Source organism: Pholis gunnellus, assembly GCF_910591455.1.
Source record: "Pholis gunnellus genome assembly, chromosome: 2".
Taxonomy (NCBI): domain Eukaryota; kingdom Metazoa; phylum Chordata; class Actinopteri; order Perciformes; family Pholidae; genus Pholis; species Pholis gunnellus.
The window spans coordinates 18784637-18804061 of NC_136536.1; the positions used below are offsets into that span (position 1 = coordinate 18784637).

A 19425-nucleotide genomic window follows, 5' to 3' on the forward strand; every position below is an offset into this window, starting at 1 on the left:
CATCTACTGATGATAATTTCAAATCTCTGATGTTGAATTACAGATAACTTATTATTTCCTCTTCCTCTCGCGTGAATCGGTCAAATCACCTGGTGTAGCCTTTGGTTTGATTGAAAAAGTAAACTACAGCCCTCAGAGCTCCACAAAAACAGCTTGAAGTACTTGAATTCTTTCTTACGTATACGGCAAAATAACAGCAAATACATGGTGTGTTATTATACAGAGCAAACTTATCGCTTAGAAAATAGCTTGCTGAGCTGCCCACTCACTCCTTAAAACAGTGACGGGCACTAGAGAGAATATGTGTGCGTGGGCATTTGTGAATATTTTCTTTGTCAAGTTCTACTGCTCCTGTTTCCCACTTCCATAAATCTAGTTTTTCATCTATACAGTATATTGCTGCTGCAAGGGCCTAGTTTCCTCATGGAGATCAACAAAGCTTTATACTTCATTCAGAATATTTGCAAAATGTGTGCCTGCATGTGCTTACATGTATGTGCATTCAGCGCCTACACTTGTCCATGCATTCAGTATGTTTGCATGTACCCAGTTGACCCGGTGCCTATAGTAGCTGCCATTAGCAGAGTGTGCTTGTGTTGTGTTGAATCAACTGATAGAGGAGCACTGGCAGTGGCATTATAACATTCAGTAACATCTCACATATTGCCAGCAGTTCAACAAAAGGGAGATACGAGACATGATTCAGAAAGTGACCTCCTGATGCGTGTGTTCAGAAGATGAGTTTCTTGCCTGAGCTGAGGAGTGACTCTGCGGTTCTGAGACACATGGGAAGGTCTCTGAAGGTTAGTAGAGAGGGAAGAGACTCAGTCCTGCAACCAGCTTCAGGTCGGAAGGGAAGAGGATGCTGGGATTGTAGCGCTACCAACAGCTCTTAACCGTAGCTGAGCGACTGTGGAAGTAGGGATGCACCACATTTCCCCTGCCTAAAAAAACCCAGAGACTGTTAGTTCTGTTACTTGATGTAACACAGACTAGCGCTTTATTTACCCAATAACATGCAGGCCGAACTGTCCCTGTATCTTTGGAGAAATCAAAGTAGGAAATGGTAGCTATGTAAGTAGTAGCTTAGTAAACTAGCCTTCTGATCTTCCATAAACATGAATGTCATACATGTGCATTTCATTTATGCTTTTATAACCCTTTTTGTATTCATGCTAATTAGCTAGTCTGTGCACTGAGCAACTGAAGCAGCTGAATGAAAAAAGGGTATGAGGAAAGGAACATTTTAAAAAGGAGACAGGAGAGAAGAGAGGACTGATAGTGGGAGACAAGAGGGAGAGAAAGGAGGGAGAGAAGAGGATACGCGCTAAAGAAAACAAGTATGTCGAAAAATATGAACGTTGTAGTTTAATATAATTCATTCAGTTGTATCTCTTATGTAGCCTGCTCTTGTTTTATTCAGGCTAGTTAGCTAGCCAACTCGTAGTATAACAAGGTTTGAAAGAAAGGGGTGAGGAAAACAATTGACTAATTGGAGCCCGGGAGGAGAGAAAAGAGGGAGAGAGGATGAGGCAGGCAGAATCTCAGTTTTCCTGTCTAACACATTTAGTCACTTTCTGTCAATGAAATACTGAGACAAGCAGAGAGAACGTCCTAGCTTGTCTTTAGGAGCTAACAAAAACGTAGCACTTTATTGAGTTAACAATATGCTAACCAAACTTTTACGGTGTCTATTATTTTGTCAAAGCTAGTTCAAACTAGCCGAGTTAACCCTCTGTTGGTAGCTAGCTAGTCTGCTAACCTTCCAAGATCATGAATTCATGAAAAACAACCTTTTTTTTAAAGTTTAGTTAGCAAATCTGTTCTCCCAAAACTACATATGCACAACTGAGATACGGAGGGTAAAGAAAAGGAAATAAAAAAGGAGGCAGAAAATGATGAGAGGCGAGGTGGAGAGAAAGGAGAAAGAGAGAGAGGAGGCAGATGGAAATAAATGGGCCGTACAAAAGCAATTCTGTCAACAGCCCAGAGTGGGAAGACATGGAGGCATAGAGGAGGAATAGAGGAGGAGGAGGAAATAGATGTTTAGTTTGGGTCCACCAATAACCTAAATAGACTTGTTTTGCAGCAGGTCTAGGTGGGAGGTGGGATAAGGAATGCACCCGGCTGGGGGGGGAACAAGATCAGGTAAATCCTACCCAAACCTCTGTTTGCTCTGCGTTCCATATTCATCTGAAAGAGAAGGATGCTCGGCTAACATCAATAAAAAACTGAAAGCACCTCCTCTGGGGATTTTGTGGGATTGCAAATGAAATACTGCAGTCAGGCAGCAGACTGCAACCCACTCCGTCCTCCTTGCTCCTCAGTCAAGGAACCGATCTCATCAAACGTATTTTCAAAACTGGTTCAATGGTCAACCCATCAGCTACAGTATAATGCTCCATGATGTGCAATATACAATATTTAAACTCAAAATGTAGTCACTTAAATTATGAACTTTAAGGCCCAAAAAGGCCACCATAGCGAACAGTCGGAGACCTGGGTAAGACAATGTAACAACCTCGCCCCGTTTCCCCCTTTTCTGTCTCCTCCCCTCTCTAATCGTCTGTCCTTGTCTTTGTCACTTACGGATGATTGGCAGGCCAGCTTTATCCCTCTCTTCCACAATCAGACAGTAAATTGAGGGTTATAATGGGGCTGGGTGAAATCACTTTGACTGAACAAGCATTTGTATTGGGTCAAGGCTGGGTTGCGACAGTGATAAATGTCCCCAGTGCAATGCAGAGGCGAAGTGTGTAAACACACAGAGAGAGGGATTGTTCCTATTATTCGGATTGTCGCCTACATCAGCCTTAGTTTCTCACAACAATTAGCGATGGTGTCTTCCCGAAGATGAAAATGAGTATCCCCAGCGCTCTCATTTCTGTGTCTTCCTCTTCTCTCCCATTCCCTCCGTATTACTCTTTCTTGTATCTATTAATTTGGTATTTCTTTCTCACACTCCTCTCTGTCTTACATTGATCAGAGTGACCTTGAATATTGGAGGTGGGTTTTTCAGCTTTGATTTGGATCGGATTCGGACTAATATCAGCTTTTGTTGTATTTAAACTGTCATTCTGTCTGCCAAAAAATGTTTTTTTTACGGATAAAAATGTTCACATTTGATACACTATTTCCAAATGTCTTTGAAGGTTTGAGGTTTTTGTTGCGTCACCCCCTCTCCCCTTCAAACGCACACATGCACCACACAGCAACTCACACTTTGCACACGACCCCTGTCTTTCATTTGTTTTGCCCCCCTGTGTTGGTATGAAAATATGTACTGTTGCCTACCTTTGTGTCTGAAGGATGTATGGTCTCTTTTTTTGGGAGAAGGTACACACTTGTTGGTGTGCACTGTGCCGTCAGTAAAACCATCATGGAAACATCACTCCCTTCCCACAATCCAACTGTTGTAAACTTTTGCAACCGAACAATTTGCACCAACAAGAGCGTTTCTGTGACCGGTTAAACCAAAAAAAAAAGACAACCATGTTGGGTGGCCAGAGGTCCACTTCCCTTTCGAGAGCGTAAATAGAAATAATGAAAAAGGTGAGATTCAACAAAAGAAAAAAAAGAGAACATTGGGGGGAGCGAGGCCATGGTCAGTGCCGACTGAAAAGATAATAGAGAGTCAGAGACAGAGAGGCAATGAAGAGAGGAGCGACTGAGCAAAGAGAGGGGGGCTGAGATGGAGAAAGAAAGTTTATAGAGAGAAAGATTACGAAGGAGAAAGAATAGAAAAAGTAGTCTGTCCGCAAGAAGAATATCTTTTAGTGAAAGGAGAGGCAGTCTGGAACATTGTGACACTGGAGGACAATAAATCAACATTTCCAATTTTCGGTGCGCACTAACCATTTAAAGTTGGTAATACACCGAGCCTACTCATTCAATCAATGTCAGCACAGACAATAGAGTACAATCATCCCCATGGCATATGTGTAACTTCAACACTGACTGTAGTTCTTTCAACCACGTACTGTAGGGGATCTTTCTCTCACCTTAACCAGGTAGTGTTGCCTAATGTAACCAGGCAGATTAGAAATACTCATGTGAGGCACTTAATTGACCTATTTCATCAAAGAGTGGAATAGAAGAGAAAAATCCTCGTTGCCGAAACATCCGATCCCGTTTTGGTATAAATGCGTGTCAGTACATGATACTGTACATGAGATACACTACTGCACAACACTAGTAAAGTCAATACGTTTTGGCTGAAAAAAGGGGGTCAGAAATCGCATTTGAAAACCTCTGTCAATCATGTGACTAACCCAGTGTCATGTCAGACGTGCTCTGTTGTTTAAAACATCTCCCAATGCTTTATTTACTTACCTCTGAAAAGTAGCAGGAGCATACGATTTGCTTCCCCTTCAATTGTTTGTTTGTGCCTCCTGTTTGAAGTGTGCGCTCAGGGAATATTGTCTAGGTGTGTGTGGATGTGTCTTATTTTCTGCCTGAAGTGTTCATGTCGCCTTTGACACACAGTAGAAATGGGTTTGTATGTGTGTGTGTGTGTGTGTGTGTGTGGGGTCGGTCTTGCCGCAGCCTGTTATTTTCCATTTTCATTTGTTGATGCCTGTGGTCTTTTCATGGCTTTCAGAAGCTACCAGTGAATGAATCAGTAATTATTTTAGCTGGTTTTTAAATGTTGTTCCTGCTGCTGGTTCTCTGGCAATGAGAAGATAATTGAATTTGTTAGAATACAGTGACAATTACCAGGCTGACTTCTCCTGTCGTGCTTATTCATTTACAATAATGCATTCAATAAAGTAAGATATTTTTCTCATTTAATATTGGGGTGGCATCAACCAACGGCGCTTATTACATTCACTCTGCTCCCGCAGCAGAGAAAAATATCAATATTATAGCGTAATTGCGTTCAGCACTGAATTTGCAATATACATTTTGAAATAACATCCACACAAACTGTTTTGAAAGTCAGAAAGGTTTCATTAGAGTTTGTTTACTTGCCAAAATAAATTGATAGTAAAATATTTAGGTTCTATGTCTCAAGCAATGAATCTGTCTAGCTTTCCATTCTTGCATATAATAAGGTCTACAATAACAATGGTGGCAACTCCAAATTTTTGGGAAAGTATGACAGAATTGTTCGACTTAACAGGCTTCTCATTTCTAGCCTGCAATCGTTAATTGTGTTGGCTGAAAGCTACTGTTAGCAGGAAGCTAATGTCTGAGTTCGTTGACTTTTTAATGTTTTAAGTGGACTTGATTTCAAAAGTTTTTTTTGTCATATTATGTATTTTATCAATATCTTGTATGTAGAATGTGTGCAGTTGATAGCTACATACATGATATTAATCTAACTAATTTCGCTCACAACATCTCTTTTTAAAACAATGTCCTGGTTACTCTTGATGATATAAGGATCTTGCGAACAATATTAAATAGTCAAACTGTTCCAATGTGTTTTTTCAGTGTTGTAAGGACTTTCTTTGTCCCTCTCTTGCAGGGGTCCGATGGGTAGCCCCAAGCTTGGCATGCAACAAGGAGGCCACGGAGGAGGAGGAGGAATGGGAGGAATAGGTGGAGGTGGAATGGGAGGAGGAGGAATGGGAGGAATTGGAGGTGGAGGGATGGGAGTAGGAGGTATGGGAGGTACGGGAGGAGGAGGGATGGGAGGAGGAGGGATGGGAGGGATGGGAGTAGGAATGGGCACAGGTGGAGGAGTAGGGTCCAGGGCTGGCGAGCCCTACCGCCTGGCCACTCACGAGACTCCGACCTCCCCCCGACGTATGCAGTCAAGCCAGGGGCCCGGCACGGGGCATGGCCCAGGGTCCGGCCACGGGATGGGTCACGGTCCAGCGGGGTCCGGCATGCTAGGCCACGGAGGTCACCCAAGTCCTGGTCAGCACAACTCCCGTCGAAACCTCCAAGTCGACTTCAGCGGTTCGGGCGGCTCCAGGACAGGCCGGTCTCCCTCTGCGTCTCCCGATCGCGGCGTGACGCCCACCTCGCCCTACTCGGTGCCGCAGATCGCACCGATGCCGAGCAGCAAACTGTGCCCGGTGTGCACCACCACAGAGCTGTCCAACCCACCGGCTGTACCCAACTACAACACCTGCACCCAGTGCAAGTCCACCGTCTGTAACCAGTGTGGATTCAACCCTAACCCGCACCTCACTGAGGTAGGTCATGTTTGACAAGGAGATGTATGTGCGAGTGTGTTCATCCGTGTGTGTTTGTGTTCATCCGTGTGTGTTTGTGTGCGGAACGGTTTGAGATTTTCCTTTTTTTCCTTACTTTGCCACTTGTTGTAGTTTACTTGCAGCATAAATTTAATCAATAATGAAAATAATGTTGATTTATAGTGAGGGACTAAGCATTTGGGTATGAATATAATTTAATCCTGGAGGCGGACTGAAGCCACAGTTGATTAATGAAGTTTGAGTCTGAAAACCGGTCCAGCAGCGACAGACAGGATAAAGATTTTGTCTGGCCTGTTGCTCGAGTCGGCGAGGGAGGAGAGGGAAAGCGATGCTTTTGCTTTGGCTGTAGCTGCTTTTGTTTTTTTCGTGCCAATTTTGACTTGAATGAGATTGAACTGAAGCGAGTGAATGAAGTGAACGAGTCAGTGCAGAGAAAGTGATGGAAGAAGTGAGAGGGACGGTTTGTGGCGAGGGAGAGGAATGGGGCCAGAGAGAGACAGAGAGAGAGTGAGAGAGAAATCAGTTATAAAATATGAAATCAAAATATCTGTTCCCTCTGAAAAATCTTCTCATTTCTTTGTGAAATCTGAGAAAATTATAATGGCAAGGTTGAACTATTTATCTATTTATTAAAGAGTAAATATTTAGAAATGCATGAATGAGTAGAGGAATGAGAGCAATAGAAACCATAGAAGTTGTGTGTGTGTGTGTGTGTGTGTGTGTGTGTGTCTGGCTTTGTCCTGTAGGTCTTTGTCTGTATTTGTGATAGACAGTGAGTGTAAGGGCTCAGCAAGTGGCAGTAATTCCTCCCTGAGGCCGTGACAGAATCTCTATTAATAAGACACACGGGTCGTGACAGCGTGTGTGTGTGTGTGTGTGTGTGTGTGTGTGTGTGTGTGTGTGTGTGTGTGTGTGTGTGTGTGTGTGTGTGTGTGTGTGTGTGTGTGTGTGTGTGAGAGTTCATTGTACTCCTCACAGGTGTGATGTGAAGACAGGAAGTCAAACACCACAGTGTTTGGCACTCAGAGAGAGATGGAGGGAAAAGAAACTGAGAAGTCAAAGACAAATGAATGCGCCTAAAGTTATTCAGAGATGGCTGGAGAGATGAAGAGGAGGGAGGAGGTTAGGAGGCCCTCTTTGATTGAGAGGAGGTTGACGCTTCACCCTTTGGTGACGGGTTCAAACTATCACCCCCGGTGTCAGCGTCATGGTGACAAATATCAAATCTTAGCCTCCCTGGGTAGACGGGAAATACTTTAGACATCAAACAGAACCAGAAGCACGAGGCCACGTCTAATATATTAGCCATGCTGGCACGCATTAATTCCCACTGATGTCAGGTCCAGGGCCATATCATTGGCAGACAGCACGATAAACACTCTGCTGGATTAAACAAACAACTGCGGTTGTTGTTGTTGTGTCTCATTTTTTATTTGCTTTTGTGGGGGAGAACATTGGCACCTGAATCGTCCATGTGTACCTCATTCCCCCTGATGGCCCATGCTAACACATTAGCATCCACTGCCAAACGACAGTAAAAGACTCATAACAACGCTGATGTACGGTGCTGGTAATTAGAAGTGCTATTTGTATTTTTCATTTTGATTCGTGGTATTTTGCAGATTCAACACAAACTGGTGCCTCTAATATAACAATAGAGTTGCATCCCACGCTCTCTGACACAGTGTCTCTTTAAGAGGGATTTAAACTTTTTATTTAATAAACTTTAAGGAAAAATACCCCTTCCCTCCCGCCCTCAGCGAAGTTTCTCGTTCTCAATATCAAGTCGCTTAAGGGTGCCGTGTGTGTTCTTATCAAGACACCTCGGGCCACCGGCCAATCGGCCGTATTTGACACCCTGGGAGTGAGACCAGTCCGACCGGTAAAACAGGAGCGCTTGATTTGGCACAGCAGTGAAATTTAAACACAGTGCCAATGTGTTACCTGAGCATGTTTGCGTTTGACACCAAAATTCAAGGAGACGCAGGACGTCAGTTTCCAGAAAACATTAAAAAGTTAGCAGTCAATTTTAGTCTTTAAGTCTTTAGCTATTCTCAGCACAGCATGTCACGACGGTTCTACTGGTTGTTGAGCTTGTTGAGTTCAAAGACCTCTACTGTATGTACAGTGAGGCAGCTTAAGTCTGGCTCATGTGGATCATCTTTAAGAACGAGTTTTGATCTCTGCTCAGGTACACAGTGGTCCTATGTGTGTGTGTGTGTGTGTGAGAGAGAGAGAGAGAGAGAGAGAGAGAGAGAGAGAGAGAGAGAGAACTACAGGTTAATAATGGTGGATAATGCTAATGAAGTGTTGGGAGGGAGAAGTTGATAAGCCTCTGAGTTAGGGATTTGACTTTGCTTGTGATAGATTAACAGTCACACACACACACACACACACACACACACACACACACACACACACACACACACACACACACACACACACACACAGTCACACATACAGTTACCCTCACTTGGCTCAGCATAATTCATGCAAGCAGCCTGAGCAATAAATTGGTATGTTGATTAATTGAAGGAACCCACAGGGATTTCCTGCAGAGCAAAATGGAATACATAACATGAAATGCAACACAACAGCATCACATCCAACCCTCGCCTACAACACTCTCTGTTCCTGTCACACATAATTGTATAGGAGGAGGGTTGAAAAAGACTTCATTTATGATTTTAGGGTACTGGAATCGCACACACCATCTTGTACAGATGAATACACTGGACCCGCCATTGTTTTTGTTCCCATGAATTATGGATTAGCTCTCTATTCCTATTAACATTCACTATCGTCTCCATTATTGTCCCTGCTAAGCAATGTCCTCTTAATCCTAATAATCTAATAAACAGCACCAGCCTGCAAAACCTTGTTACTCTCTGATGCCGTTAACATTAAGGTGACTTAGCCCCACGGCTGTGTGAGATTAATACACATTAGCATGCCACGTATGCCTGTTCACTTCAGAGGACACCCACACAGACAATTTCACAAGTTCCCGTTCACAGCCGTGGCTCGAAATGTCATAGGAAATGTGCATATAAGATGTACAGTCCTGATATTTTTAAACCTCTATGATCAAAAAACTCCATGCATATTTAAACATATTTAAAAACTTAATTTTAAATGTCACAAACTTTCCCCTTCCCTCAGCTCAGTTGGGCAGGGCTCAAGCCTTGTTGCGTCTGCAGCTATGGATTAAAACTGAAACTGAACATTATCCATTATTATCACAGCTAATCAATGTACTGCATGTCCTGGTGATCTAATAAGCAGTGCCAGGCTTCATATCCGCCATACTACGCTCTGATTCCATTTGCATCACGTAACATTTAGCAGACTTAGCCAAGCAAGCCAAAGAAATTATTGTAGACACTATAAATAGGTCCGGTATCTTTCATTATGACTATTTAACAAGCACAAAGCCACACATGTAGTCCCCTCATGCCATCACAATGAAACTTCTTCTTCATGTTTAAACAAAACTTGATTGAATGAAATCAAAATCTCTAAAGAGGTAGAGGAAAACAATCAAAATAAAATAAATAAAAAGTCTGTTCTTGATCTTAATTAGCACATAATGATAAAGAAAATGTCCAGCTACTGTCCAGTTGCGTGTTGAGGGTCTACCACCCTGTTCTGTCTAGAATGACAGATCATTATTGTATTTAATCGATGGCACTCTCTGTCCTGGTAATCTAATAAGCACTGCCAGCTCCATATCTTGTTACGTTCTGACGCCTCCTGCATCAGATAACATTTAGTCGACCAAATCAGGAGAGTGACACCAATTAGAAGGCCAAAGAAGAGGATCAGGTAGATTGTAGTTGATGTATCTGATTCAAGAAGGGTGGCATTTAGGAAACGTGGCTTTCAGGGTATTAATTGACCTTTGTGACATAATGATGTGTGATTTGTGGAATATGTCTTGCACCGAGATATATATATATATATATATATATATATATATAGTGCAGATCATATGATAGGGCTTTACATTGTATTTGTCTGATCCATGGATGTAAAAAGAGAACTGAATACAGTGTTGGGGCCACGTTCATTTCAATTACAATGTAAGTGTTTGTACTGGGGAGTTGTTTACCTCAAAAAAATGATCTGCTGATTCACAAACATCTGTTTCCCAATGTAAGTCTTTGGGAAAAAGGTTTTGCCATTATGTCAAATTGGCTTGAAAGCCTGGCGCTCTTCCATGGGGCAAACTGTCCTTGTGTACATGTACAGTAAACTATTTGTTAGCAGCTAACCCTCCTAAATGCTCTCCTATCACAATTCAAGGTTGTTTTGAAGTAAGAGTTTCTCCCAAGTTCTGAATAAGTGGAATAGGTTTGAAATGTAATTTATAACAGTAAGTTGATTTACTGATCCAGCCATGTTCATGGAAACAAAATACAAAAATATAGGCAGATATAGTAGAGTTCACTTGCAAACGTCTGAACATTCAAAGGAGCGTAGTAACACACATCACATGTAGGGAAATAATCATTGATTTAACGAGTATCGCCTGCACAGATTGACTCTAAATCACACATTCTGTCATTTTAATCCAAGTTGGATCTTTATTGCCCTCTAAACATGTCACTGTTATTGGAGGAAAAGTCTTTAAAAAGAATCCATCACCAAACTGCACATATTCACTTACACAGGGTTTTTAGCCACGCTAGCAGCTCTAGAGACGTCAACGTTGGTCTGTCAGGGGTTCAGGCCACTGCTTTGGTCCACGCTGAGAACATCTACTGGATGGGTTGCCATGACGTTTGGTACACAGAGGATGAATCCTACTGACTCACCTGATCCCCTCACTTTTCCTCTAGCACCACCTTGAGAATAACCGTATTCCCATCATCCTCAGCTGATACCTTTCTTCTAATTAGCAAATGCTAAAGTAGAATGGTGAACGTGGTATAAACATTATACTTGCTTACATGTTAGCGTTGTTATTGTGACTATGGTCGCATGCTGGCATTAGCATTTAGTGCAAAGCGCCTAAGTACAGCCTCACATGGTTGTAGACCCTCGGTCGCTTTACTGGACTTTGAATGTGAGAGTTAAGTCCAGATCATCAGCTGGATTCTATGGTGTTTAAGAGAATGTTGTCCCCGTCCTTTCAGGATCATTTCCATCAGCACATTAAGCACATTAGCAGTTATTGAGTCGTTTTATTTAAAAAAATACTCTTTTCTACTATCTTTGAAACTAGAATCATCTGTGTTTTAGAAAAGTCTACTGCAAAATGACAGGTATCATGTTTCGTTCTATGGATAAGTAGCATCTTGGAATGAACCAGATGAACCTGTTTTCATTTCATGTGTTCATGTGTGCTGGCGTTGTCTGTGTAGCACCTTAAAAGGATGAACCCTGAGTGTTGCAGCTCCCATGAATATGGATGAGGGATATAGAAACACCCACGCGCCATGTATTTGCAATTCATTTAAATGCATTATTCAACCCTTGAAAAAGTACACCTGGGATGGCTGCTGATGCTTTGGAGGTTCATGTCTGAATGCTGGGCGTAAAAATGAATGCCTGGAACGCTGCGGGTCGTCACATTTTCCAGATGTTCTAGAATGGTGAAAACAATTTCAGCAATCAACCGTGGCCTTTAAATGTTTTGTGCACCACAGGTGTCCAATAAGACCACGCGCTCCACAGTCACACGCTCACAGCTGGAGTTAGAACAACAGCAGAAACTAATGACAGCTAATAATCCAATGTAAATGAATGCATGTACAGTAATATACACCTAAGTTACAGAGGCATTTTAGGATTTGGAAGGTCCAACAGGCCAACTAGCGTCATATAGTTAGTTTCCCCCTCTACTACCTTTCTCTTTGCTTCAGCCCAATGTTACATGAATGCAACATAAACTACAACTCTTTGAGTGTGTTCACTCCTGAGACCAGATTGAACTCAACTTGATTATTTCAGCAGCTCACGTTACGAGTGAAACCTTCATTTGATTTGAACTTGCACTGTAAGTCATTTATTGCTATGGAAAAGAATGTGTTTCAAGGTAAAGAATATAGGCAGGGAAGTAATGGATCAACTCTATTTTCACAGATTGAATTAAGGCAAATCATGATCCGCAGTTTACTGCGTTTAAGTGGAATATTTTGATCGTGTCAATATGATACCAAAACGAATTATGCGCTGCTTTTCAGTCTCAGAGATGGAAAACACATTAGCAGCATGTGGTCGTGCATTGTTTTTGCTCCTGTTTGTATATATATTTTTAAAGCAAAGCTACAGAGCAACATGCATAGTGTGAACCTTGATGCAAATATGTTGATAGAAGTGACTTCATAAGCCATTAGTGAAGGGAATTTAATGCATGCCATTTTGTAGAGGCTTTTATCCAAAGTGCCTTCAGCGGGCAGCGCAGTGGAAACGGAAACTTATGACAACAAAGTAACAAGTAGGCTGATATGAGAAAAGAAACAATTGTAAATGGTTATTACAAGGTTTGGAATTCAACCGTTGCTACTCTATACATTGTGCACTAAAAGGTTTTTACTCATTACTTCTTCATTAAAAATGCATAAAAGCTAATTAAATAATCCCAAACCAATCGTGCTTTTTAGTGCACAAAAGCAATATTTTCTGTTTTCACAAACTTCAGCCACATCACTTCCTGTGTACCAGACACAAAATCAAACTGCCAATGTAAAATGTTTTATGAGGTTTGTATCGTAGCAGTTAAACGGATATGCAGTAAAATGGAATGAAAGTGGTAAAATAGACAATTGGGCACTTTGGTACACATAGGTTGATTGAACCTCTGGTCAGGGCAGCTGTGTCATTTCCTAGGAGCAGGTGTTAACGCCAATGAACAATATAGCAACGTTTATGAATGTTTGGTGATACTTCTTGCAGTTGACACCAACTTGGTATTGCTACCATGCATCTACCTCTATATAACCGTTTTATTTAATGCCGTTATATTTCATCTAAGCCGTGTGGCAGCACGTCTTCCTCCCAACCTGTTTGTTGTTCAACAGACTGTGCACACATTTTCAACTCTGCATGCACGTAGGGCTGCAAATAGAAATGTGTGTCTGCGGGTGTGCTGGATTAATTAGTTTCCCGAGAAATCTGCAGACTGTGCTTTTCTGTTCCCTCCTCTCAAATCTTCTCTCCTGCCTGTCTCACACACACTATTCATGCCAGTGTGTGCGACTTCATTGTGTTCAGTAACGGACGTGACCACTTTAAGGTTTTGCATTTATATTATCATCATTATCATCACAATGCTGTCATTACCAGCCCTGACAGCAAGTGGCTGGTATGATTTCCACCTTGTGAGTCTGTGTGTGTCATGGTGTGTGTGTGTGTGTGTGTGTGTGTCATCATGGCAGAATGTGGTCCTCGAGACACCTACTGTAGCTGGAACTAGTTTTGAGTACTTTGCCAGGTTTTTGCATTTCTGTCTGTGGATCGATCTTGTCACAACTGTACAAGATGCAGCCACCAAACCTTACAGATGTGTCGTTGAGATCAAAATGAAGGCTGAGTTTGAAGATGAGGGTGCCTGAAGTAGGGAGGTAGGAAGTGTGGAATCCCATCTTATGCCCCTGGTCTGATTTGGCGATTTGATTTAAAAAATATTTGTAATAAGAAGCAACAGAATGATCTGATCACTGGTCTTTAGTCCTGTAACATGTAACATTTTAGGTTTTATATCTGACATGCTGACAACAACAACGTACAAACAAGTAGAATGTAAGAATACCGTTGATGGTGCAATGAGCTGCTCAAACGTTTGATCGTCCGCCGCTATGGTTAAGGTTTTGGTTCGGTTTGGGCACAACATTGTGGTCTGGATTAAAATTAGTACTTGGTTAAGGTTAAAGCATCTTCTTCATTCTGATTACAACAATAATCATGTATTCAAGGTGAAGGAACATTTAAAAGAAACCAACGTTGATAACTTTTGATATGGAACAAGTCCTCGGACTTTATCGCTCAATAATAATGTCACCTGATTTCCTCCTTTGTTCCCAAAACACAAGTGTATTGATTCCATTTTCTGAAACAACTAATGCTCTTTGTTTTTCTCTTTTTTCAAAAACACGTTCTTTCCTCAACCTAAATTACATTTTAGTTGCTTAGGTGAAAACCGAATCAAACGCATTTTCATTGAACATTTTGCAGGTAAATTTAGTATGAACATTTTTGCAGCTTCATAAGTTGATTTATTAAAAACATAAAAATAACACCGGACAGCGTTACATGTCTTTCAAAACATTATTGCCATTCCAAACTATTAGTATGTGAATGTCATTTCCGAGAGGGGTTGACTATAGTATATTATTTGTATTTGAAAATAATCCTGTTTGTGAAGTCAGTGATATGTCGTGTTGTCAGTTCTCCCATATTAGTCACAGTGTTCCTTTTCTCTCTCTCACTCCCTGATTTGCGCTGTGACTTCTCCATCCGAATCCGATGTGTGAGTGAATAAAAAAGGTGTTACAGTGCGAAGAAAACAGTAGAGCCACTGACAGAGACGACGACAGCAAGAGAGAGGAAGTGAGAGAAGGAATCAAGAGAAGGCAGAGACAAAAAGGGAGCGAGTGGTGAAACAAGGTTTAAGAAAGGCAGATAGACAGGTACACGGATACAGACAGACGTACAATGATGGGACCGCAGACAGCAGCGCGTGATCTCCGCCGCTGAGGTCTGACATGGAGAACGTTCCAGCCCATTTCCCTTTTGAGCTATTGCATTACTTCATCACGGCTAATTAACCTTCTCAGTTGTGGGTCACACAAAACTGCAAAAAAAAGCAATATAATCATCATTACCAGTAAGCTGTTGAACCAGCCAAACATAAGTTTTCTCTCAAGCTTGGGTGCAAAGGCCACACTTAGCGATATGTTGAAACTAGTTGGTTTGATACGAAAGCTGTGTCGATGTTTGGTTGCACCACGGAGATGTTGAGGTTCATCGTAACGGCTAAAAATAGAGGAAACGCTAATCACCGAACAATAACACAACGGTACGTAAAATAGGACAAAGCGTTTTGATTAGGTTGATTTGAACCATCCAAGTTTTGAAACGCTCCTGGAGCAAAATAATGACACCAGACACACAAAAGCAGGAGGTATAAATCAGTCATCACGAATGTCCAGAGGGTGTTCACCATAATGTTTAAGAGTGTGTGTGGCCCTGATTCTGGCTTGTCTTTTCCTGATGGCAGTCCTGCAGATAATAATGATACAAATAACATTGCTAATGACACAGGTTACAGGAATGACACATTTGGTAATTACCTCTTACATTTCTTGCTTACGACGTAATATATCAGACACCCTTATGGCAGTTTCCCTCTCGAGAGGAATTGAAGCAGTCGCTAATAAGGACCAAAAACAATGAAGGTTGCCTCTTTAATGACGGACACGACCGCATCGACCTAAACGAGAGGGTATATTTTCATCACCGCAGACGGAGCATAATGATCATAATTCAGACGACACGTAGAACTGAGATAAACACAGTGGCTGGTGTCAGCTCATCACCGCTCCATTGTCTCTCGCCTTTCTCGAGTGCCAACTGCTGCCCCTTTATGTCCTTTTTAAGAACAAACTTTATGTAAAAATAGATGAATACATTTTGTTTAAAAGGGCTTACAGGAGGCCTACAATAGAAATTGGAGTTCCAAACCACGATCTCTCCTCCCAAAAATATCTCTCTGTGATGTGCTACAACAGAAACGAAGCCTTTACAATTTGATTTGGTCGAGATTTTCCACAAAACGTCATCATATGGTAAGTTACTAACTAAACGTCTCCTGATGAAGCCCCAACCTCAACAGCTGCAGGATAGCTCCCCCAAGTCAAATGTATTACAGTTCCAAAAAGGAGCTGGTCTGTTCAACTGCAAATTATTATTGGCAACCTTTCACACGGATTGAACCGACTGGAAGCCTCCTACCAATAACAGTAATCCTAATTGAGATTCAGAAACACTGGCTTAGGTGGAATCATACTGCAGACCTTAAAAGCAGTGGCAAATAGCTTATATTAGTCATTAGCGGGTTGTTGCTGCCAGTGAGAATTTAAAGCGATTGCCTGAATCCTGACATGCAATTAAATTTCATTTTTAAGTGGTGAAGGTAATCACCTCTCAACTTCGCTGAAATGTGGGTAAAGCATTTTCCAAGCGGTGTTGGAAATATCCTTTTCTCCCTCTTCGCCAAAGTCACAACAGAGACTTTTTTTTCTTTCCGTCCATCATCCTCTGTCTTTCCCTTCTTCCCCTCATTCTTGGCATTTTAGGTTTATATTTCTCTCCTTTCTCCTCTACCTTTTATCCACTTTGTCTTCCTTTATGTCTGCCTCTCACTTTCTCCATCTGCTCCTCTTCAGTTTGTCTCTCCCCCCTCTCTCCCTCTCTCCCTCTCTCCCCCTCTCCCTCTCTGCGGTAGAGGAAGCAGTCTGTCATGCATTGCTGTCCGTGAGTGAGCGGCGAATCAAAAGCCCCGGCGCCGGCATAAACCTCCGCCAAGCAGCAGAAATCCTATTTGAAAGCCTCCAGATGCACTGACAGCTCAGTGGAGATGAACACACACACACACACACACACACACACACACACACACACACACACACACACACACACACACACACACACACACACACACACACACATACACTTATTCACACACACACACACTGAGGCATATACACAGTATACTCATGAACACATCTAGAAGTGTGTGCATGCAATATGTAAATTCCCATATGAGGGAACTAACACACATTCTCACATGCATATTGATGCACAGTACACACTTTGTACGGACTCACATTTGCTGTGAAGGAGTAACGAAACCACATATCTCATTGTTACAACCCAATAAAAAAAGGTTTATTTGGTTAATTAGTTAAAAGGGATTAATTGATTAATTACCAATCCAACAAAGCATTATCCCAAAGTCGTTCCATCCACGGCCACACCAGTGTTTAGCTTCTTTGATCTCTTCTTTGTTGTTTCAGCCAGTAAGGTATTTTGATGTTTTTTTTGTACTTTATATAAAGAGCTGACAATGCATACAGAATGAAGGAGGGACATTTTGCCCCAACCTTGACCGCCCGCGCACCCGTTGTCTAAAAAGCGGTGAATTTATCATCCAGTATTAGCTGATTTGAGCTAATTTAGACAGCCCGGATCTGCTCTAGCTAGGTAATACTATCATTTAATGTTAAAAATGCTATTTTCCACAAATCATGAGAAGGGTCAGAGCTCTAAAAGCTGAAGTTAAGTTAGCTAACCTAGCTCCCTAGCTCACACCATCGGTGAACCACAGAGAATATTGTTGAGCAGTTAGGCATGCTGATCTACAGATTAATTTACGGCCAATATGCTGATTCAACATGGGTGCCGAAAAGAAGCTTTGGCGCTTATGTTAAATGACGTTCAGACACGATGCACCGTGGCGAGCTCGGCGGTGTGTGTGTGTGAAACAGCTGGGCACACACACATATCGGGCACGGGGCCACGGGGCGCGCACGTGTGCGCGTCCAGCTGTGTCGCTCTCTGAGGGAACTACAGAGCCTGAGAGGAAGCAGGCAAATGAGTATTTAAAACGTTTCAATTGAGAATCGATTCGTCGTCTGATCAGCTCTTCTGATCGGCCTTTATAAAGACCACCATCAAATTATTTACAACGGATATCAGCTAATAACGATCTGTGGCTGATCGATCGGAGCACCCTTAATGATCGAAATGTGGCAATAAGCAGAAAGCAGACGGCAAGACAACATTAACATTTCAGCACCTCCAAATGGATGTAGCGCTCTAAAATGTGGCGCCAAAGCTGAGTCAGTGGAGTGCCCGACTGAAACGAAGGCGCTTCTTGTATTTCACTTCTTTTTAGTTCTTTTTTTTTTTAATAATGAACCGATTAATGGATGTCAGTCTATCGAAAGCAAAGTGAACCAAAACTGACATCCATACTGCAAAAACATTCCCACCATTTTCACCACGCTAGGTACTCTTTTCACATTCTCCATGGATCAATTTAAACACAAAAATGAATCACAGCCAGGAGCGAACACATGTAATTGAAATACACAAAGTAAATCAATGAATACAATTAAAGTAAAATGCGTTTTTTTGAACACAGTTCATATATCTTTACCAAACCGTGTGCTGTCAGCAGCCCTGTAGTGCTCAGGGAACCTTACTGCATCTCTCTAGAACAGTCTCGGACCAATAGGTTGAATTAAAAGGCCATGCTGCAGAGCGTGACCCGACTTTAAATAGTCTTTACACAATCTTGTGAGACACGTTCATCTTTGACTCTTTCTGACTATGAGTGGCCCCCGCAGGAATAAGACCTCTAACTCTCTGTTACTGCCCTGTTTCTTTCCCCCAATTAGTCACACAGAAGCACTTTTCTTTTTTCAAAAACTCCACTTCACTTGACATTCTTCTATTTCCCCGTTGTCCTCCCCAGCCTCACTCTGAGCTCTCATTTTTATTTGATTTTTTTGGACTATCCTATTTTTCCTCTTATTTTTCTTCATGTCATTCCCTCCTGACACCTTTTATACTTTCCCTCCTCTTGACTCCTTGCCGTTAATAGTTTTCACACCTCGACAGGCGAAAATAACGACTGTCGCCACGGAAACCTGGTGATCCACGGGGAAGGTCACTGTTTCTATAACGTGCGTGAATGCTGAGACGGCGGTTACTGCTGTATGTTGCCACGTGTGAAGCTCTGTGGGCGTGTTGGGACGTCGAGGCGGAGAAACGTCCCGGGAGAGACTGTGATGGCAACAGCTTCACGAGGGTCTCCAGGGGACACGAGCTGCTCACGGAAACACACAAACTAACATGCATGCATCAGGCACAACATCACTACAACTCACCAAGTATCCAGATAAGAACATTTACCTTCCCTCTCTTTTCTTTATCTCTCCTTTTACATCTTCACACAGCTGACTCAGTTTACTAGTGCCGAGTCATTGAGTCCTGTTTCGAGATATTTTCCATATGAATGATAACTCCTAGAAATGATTACTTTATGCTCCTATTTCCAGGGATACCTCAGGTGCTTCAGACACAACAAAACCAAAATCTAGACAATGACAGACTGTCATTGCTGCCTGTGTCAGCACCTAAGTCACCACTTAGCGTCTGCATGGGATGCACTGGGCTTTAAACCAACGCCAACGTAAACCCATCTGCGTCATCATTAGACATTCAGAGCGACTGATGTAGTGTGAAG

General features: G+C 42.2%; 1 protein-coding gene across 1 annotated transcript in view; it reads left to right on the plus strand.

Annotated features, from left to right (window-relative positions):
• The window catches only part of bsna (bassoon presynaptic cytomatrix protein a), a gene marked incomplete at both ends in the record, with an annotated part of 122031 nt that overhangs the window by 20793 nt on the left and 81813 nt on the right, over positions 1-19425 (plus strand). The window contains one exon of the mRNA XM_079182287.1: positions 5471-6146. Coding sequence (XP_079038413.1) covers positions 5471-6146 — 676 coding nt within the window. The remainder of the gene's footprint in view (positions 1-5470; positions 6147-19425) is intronic.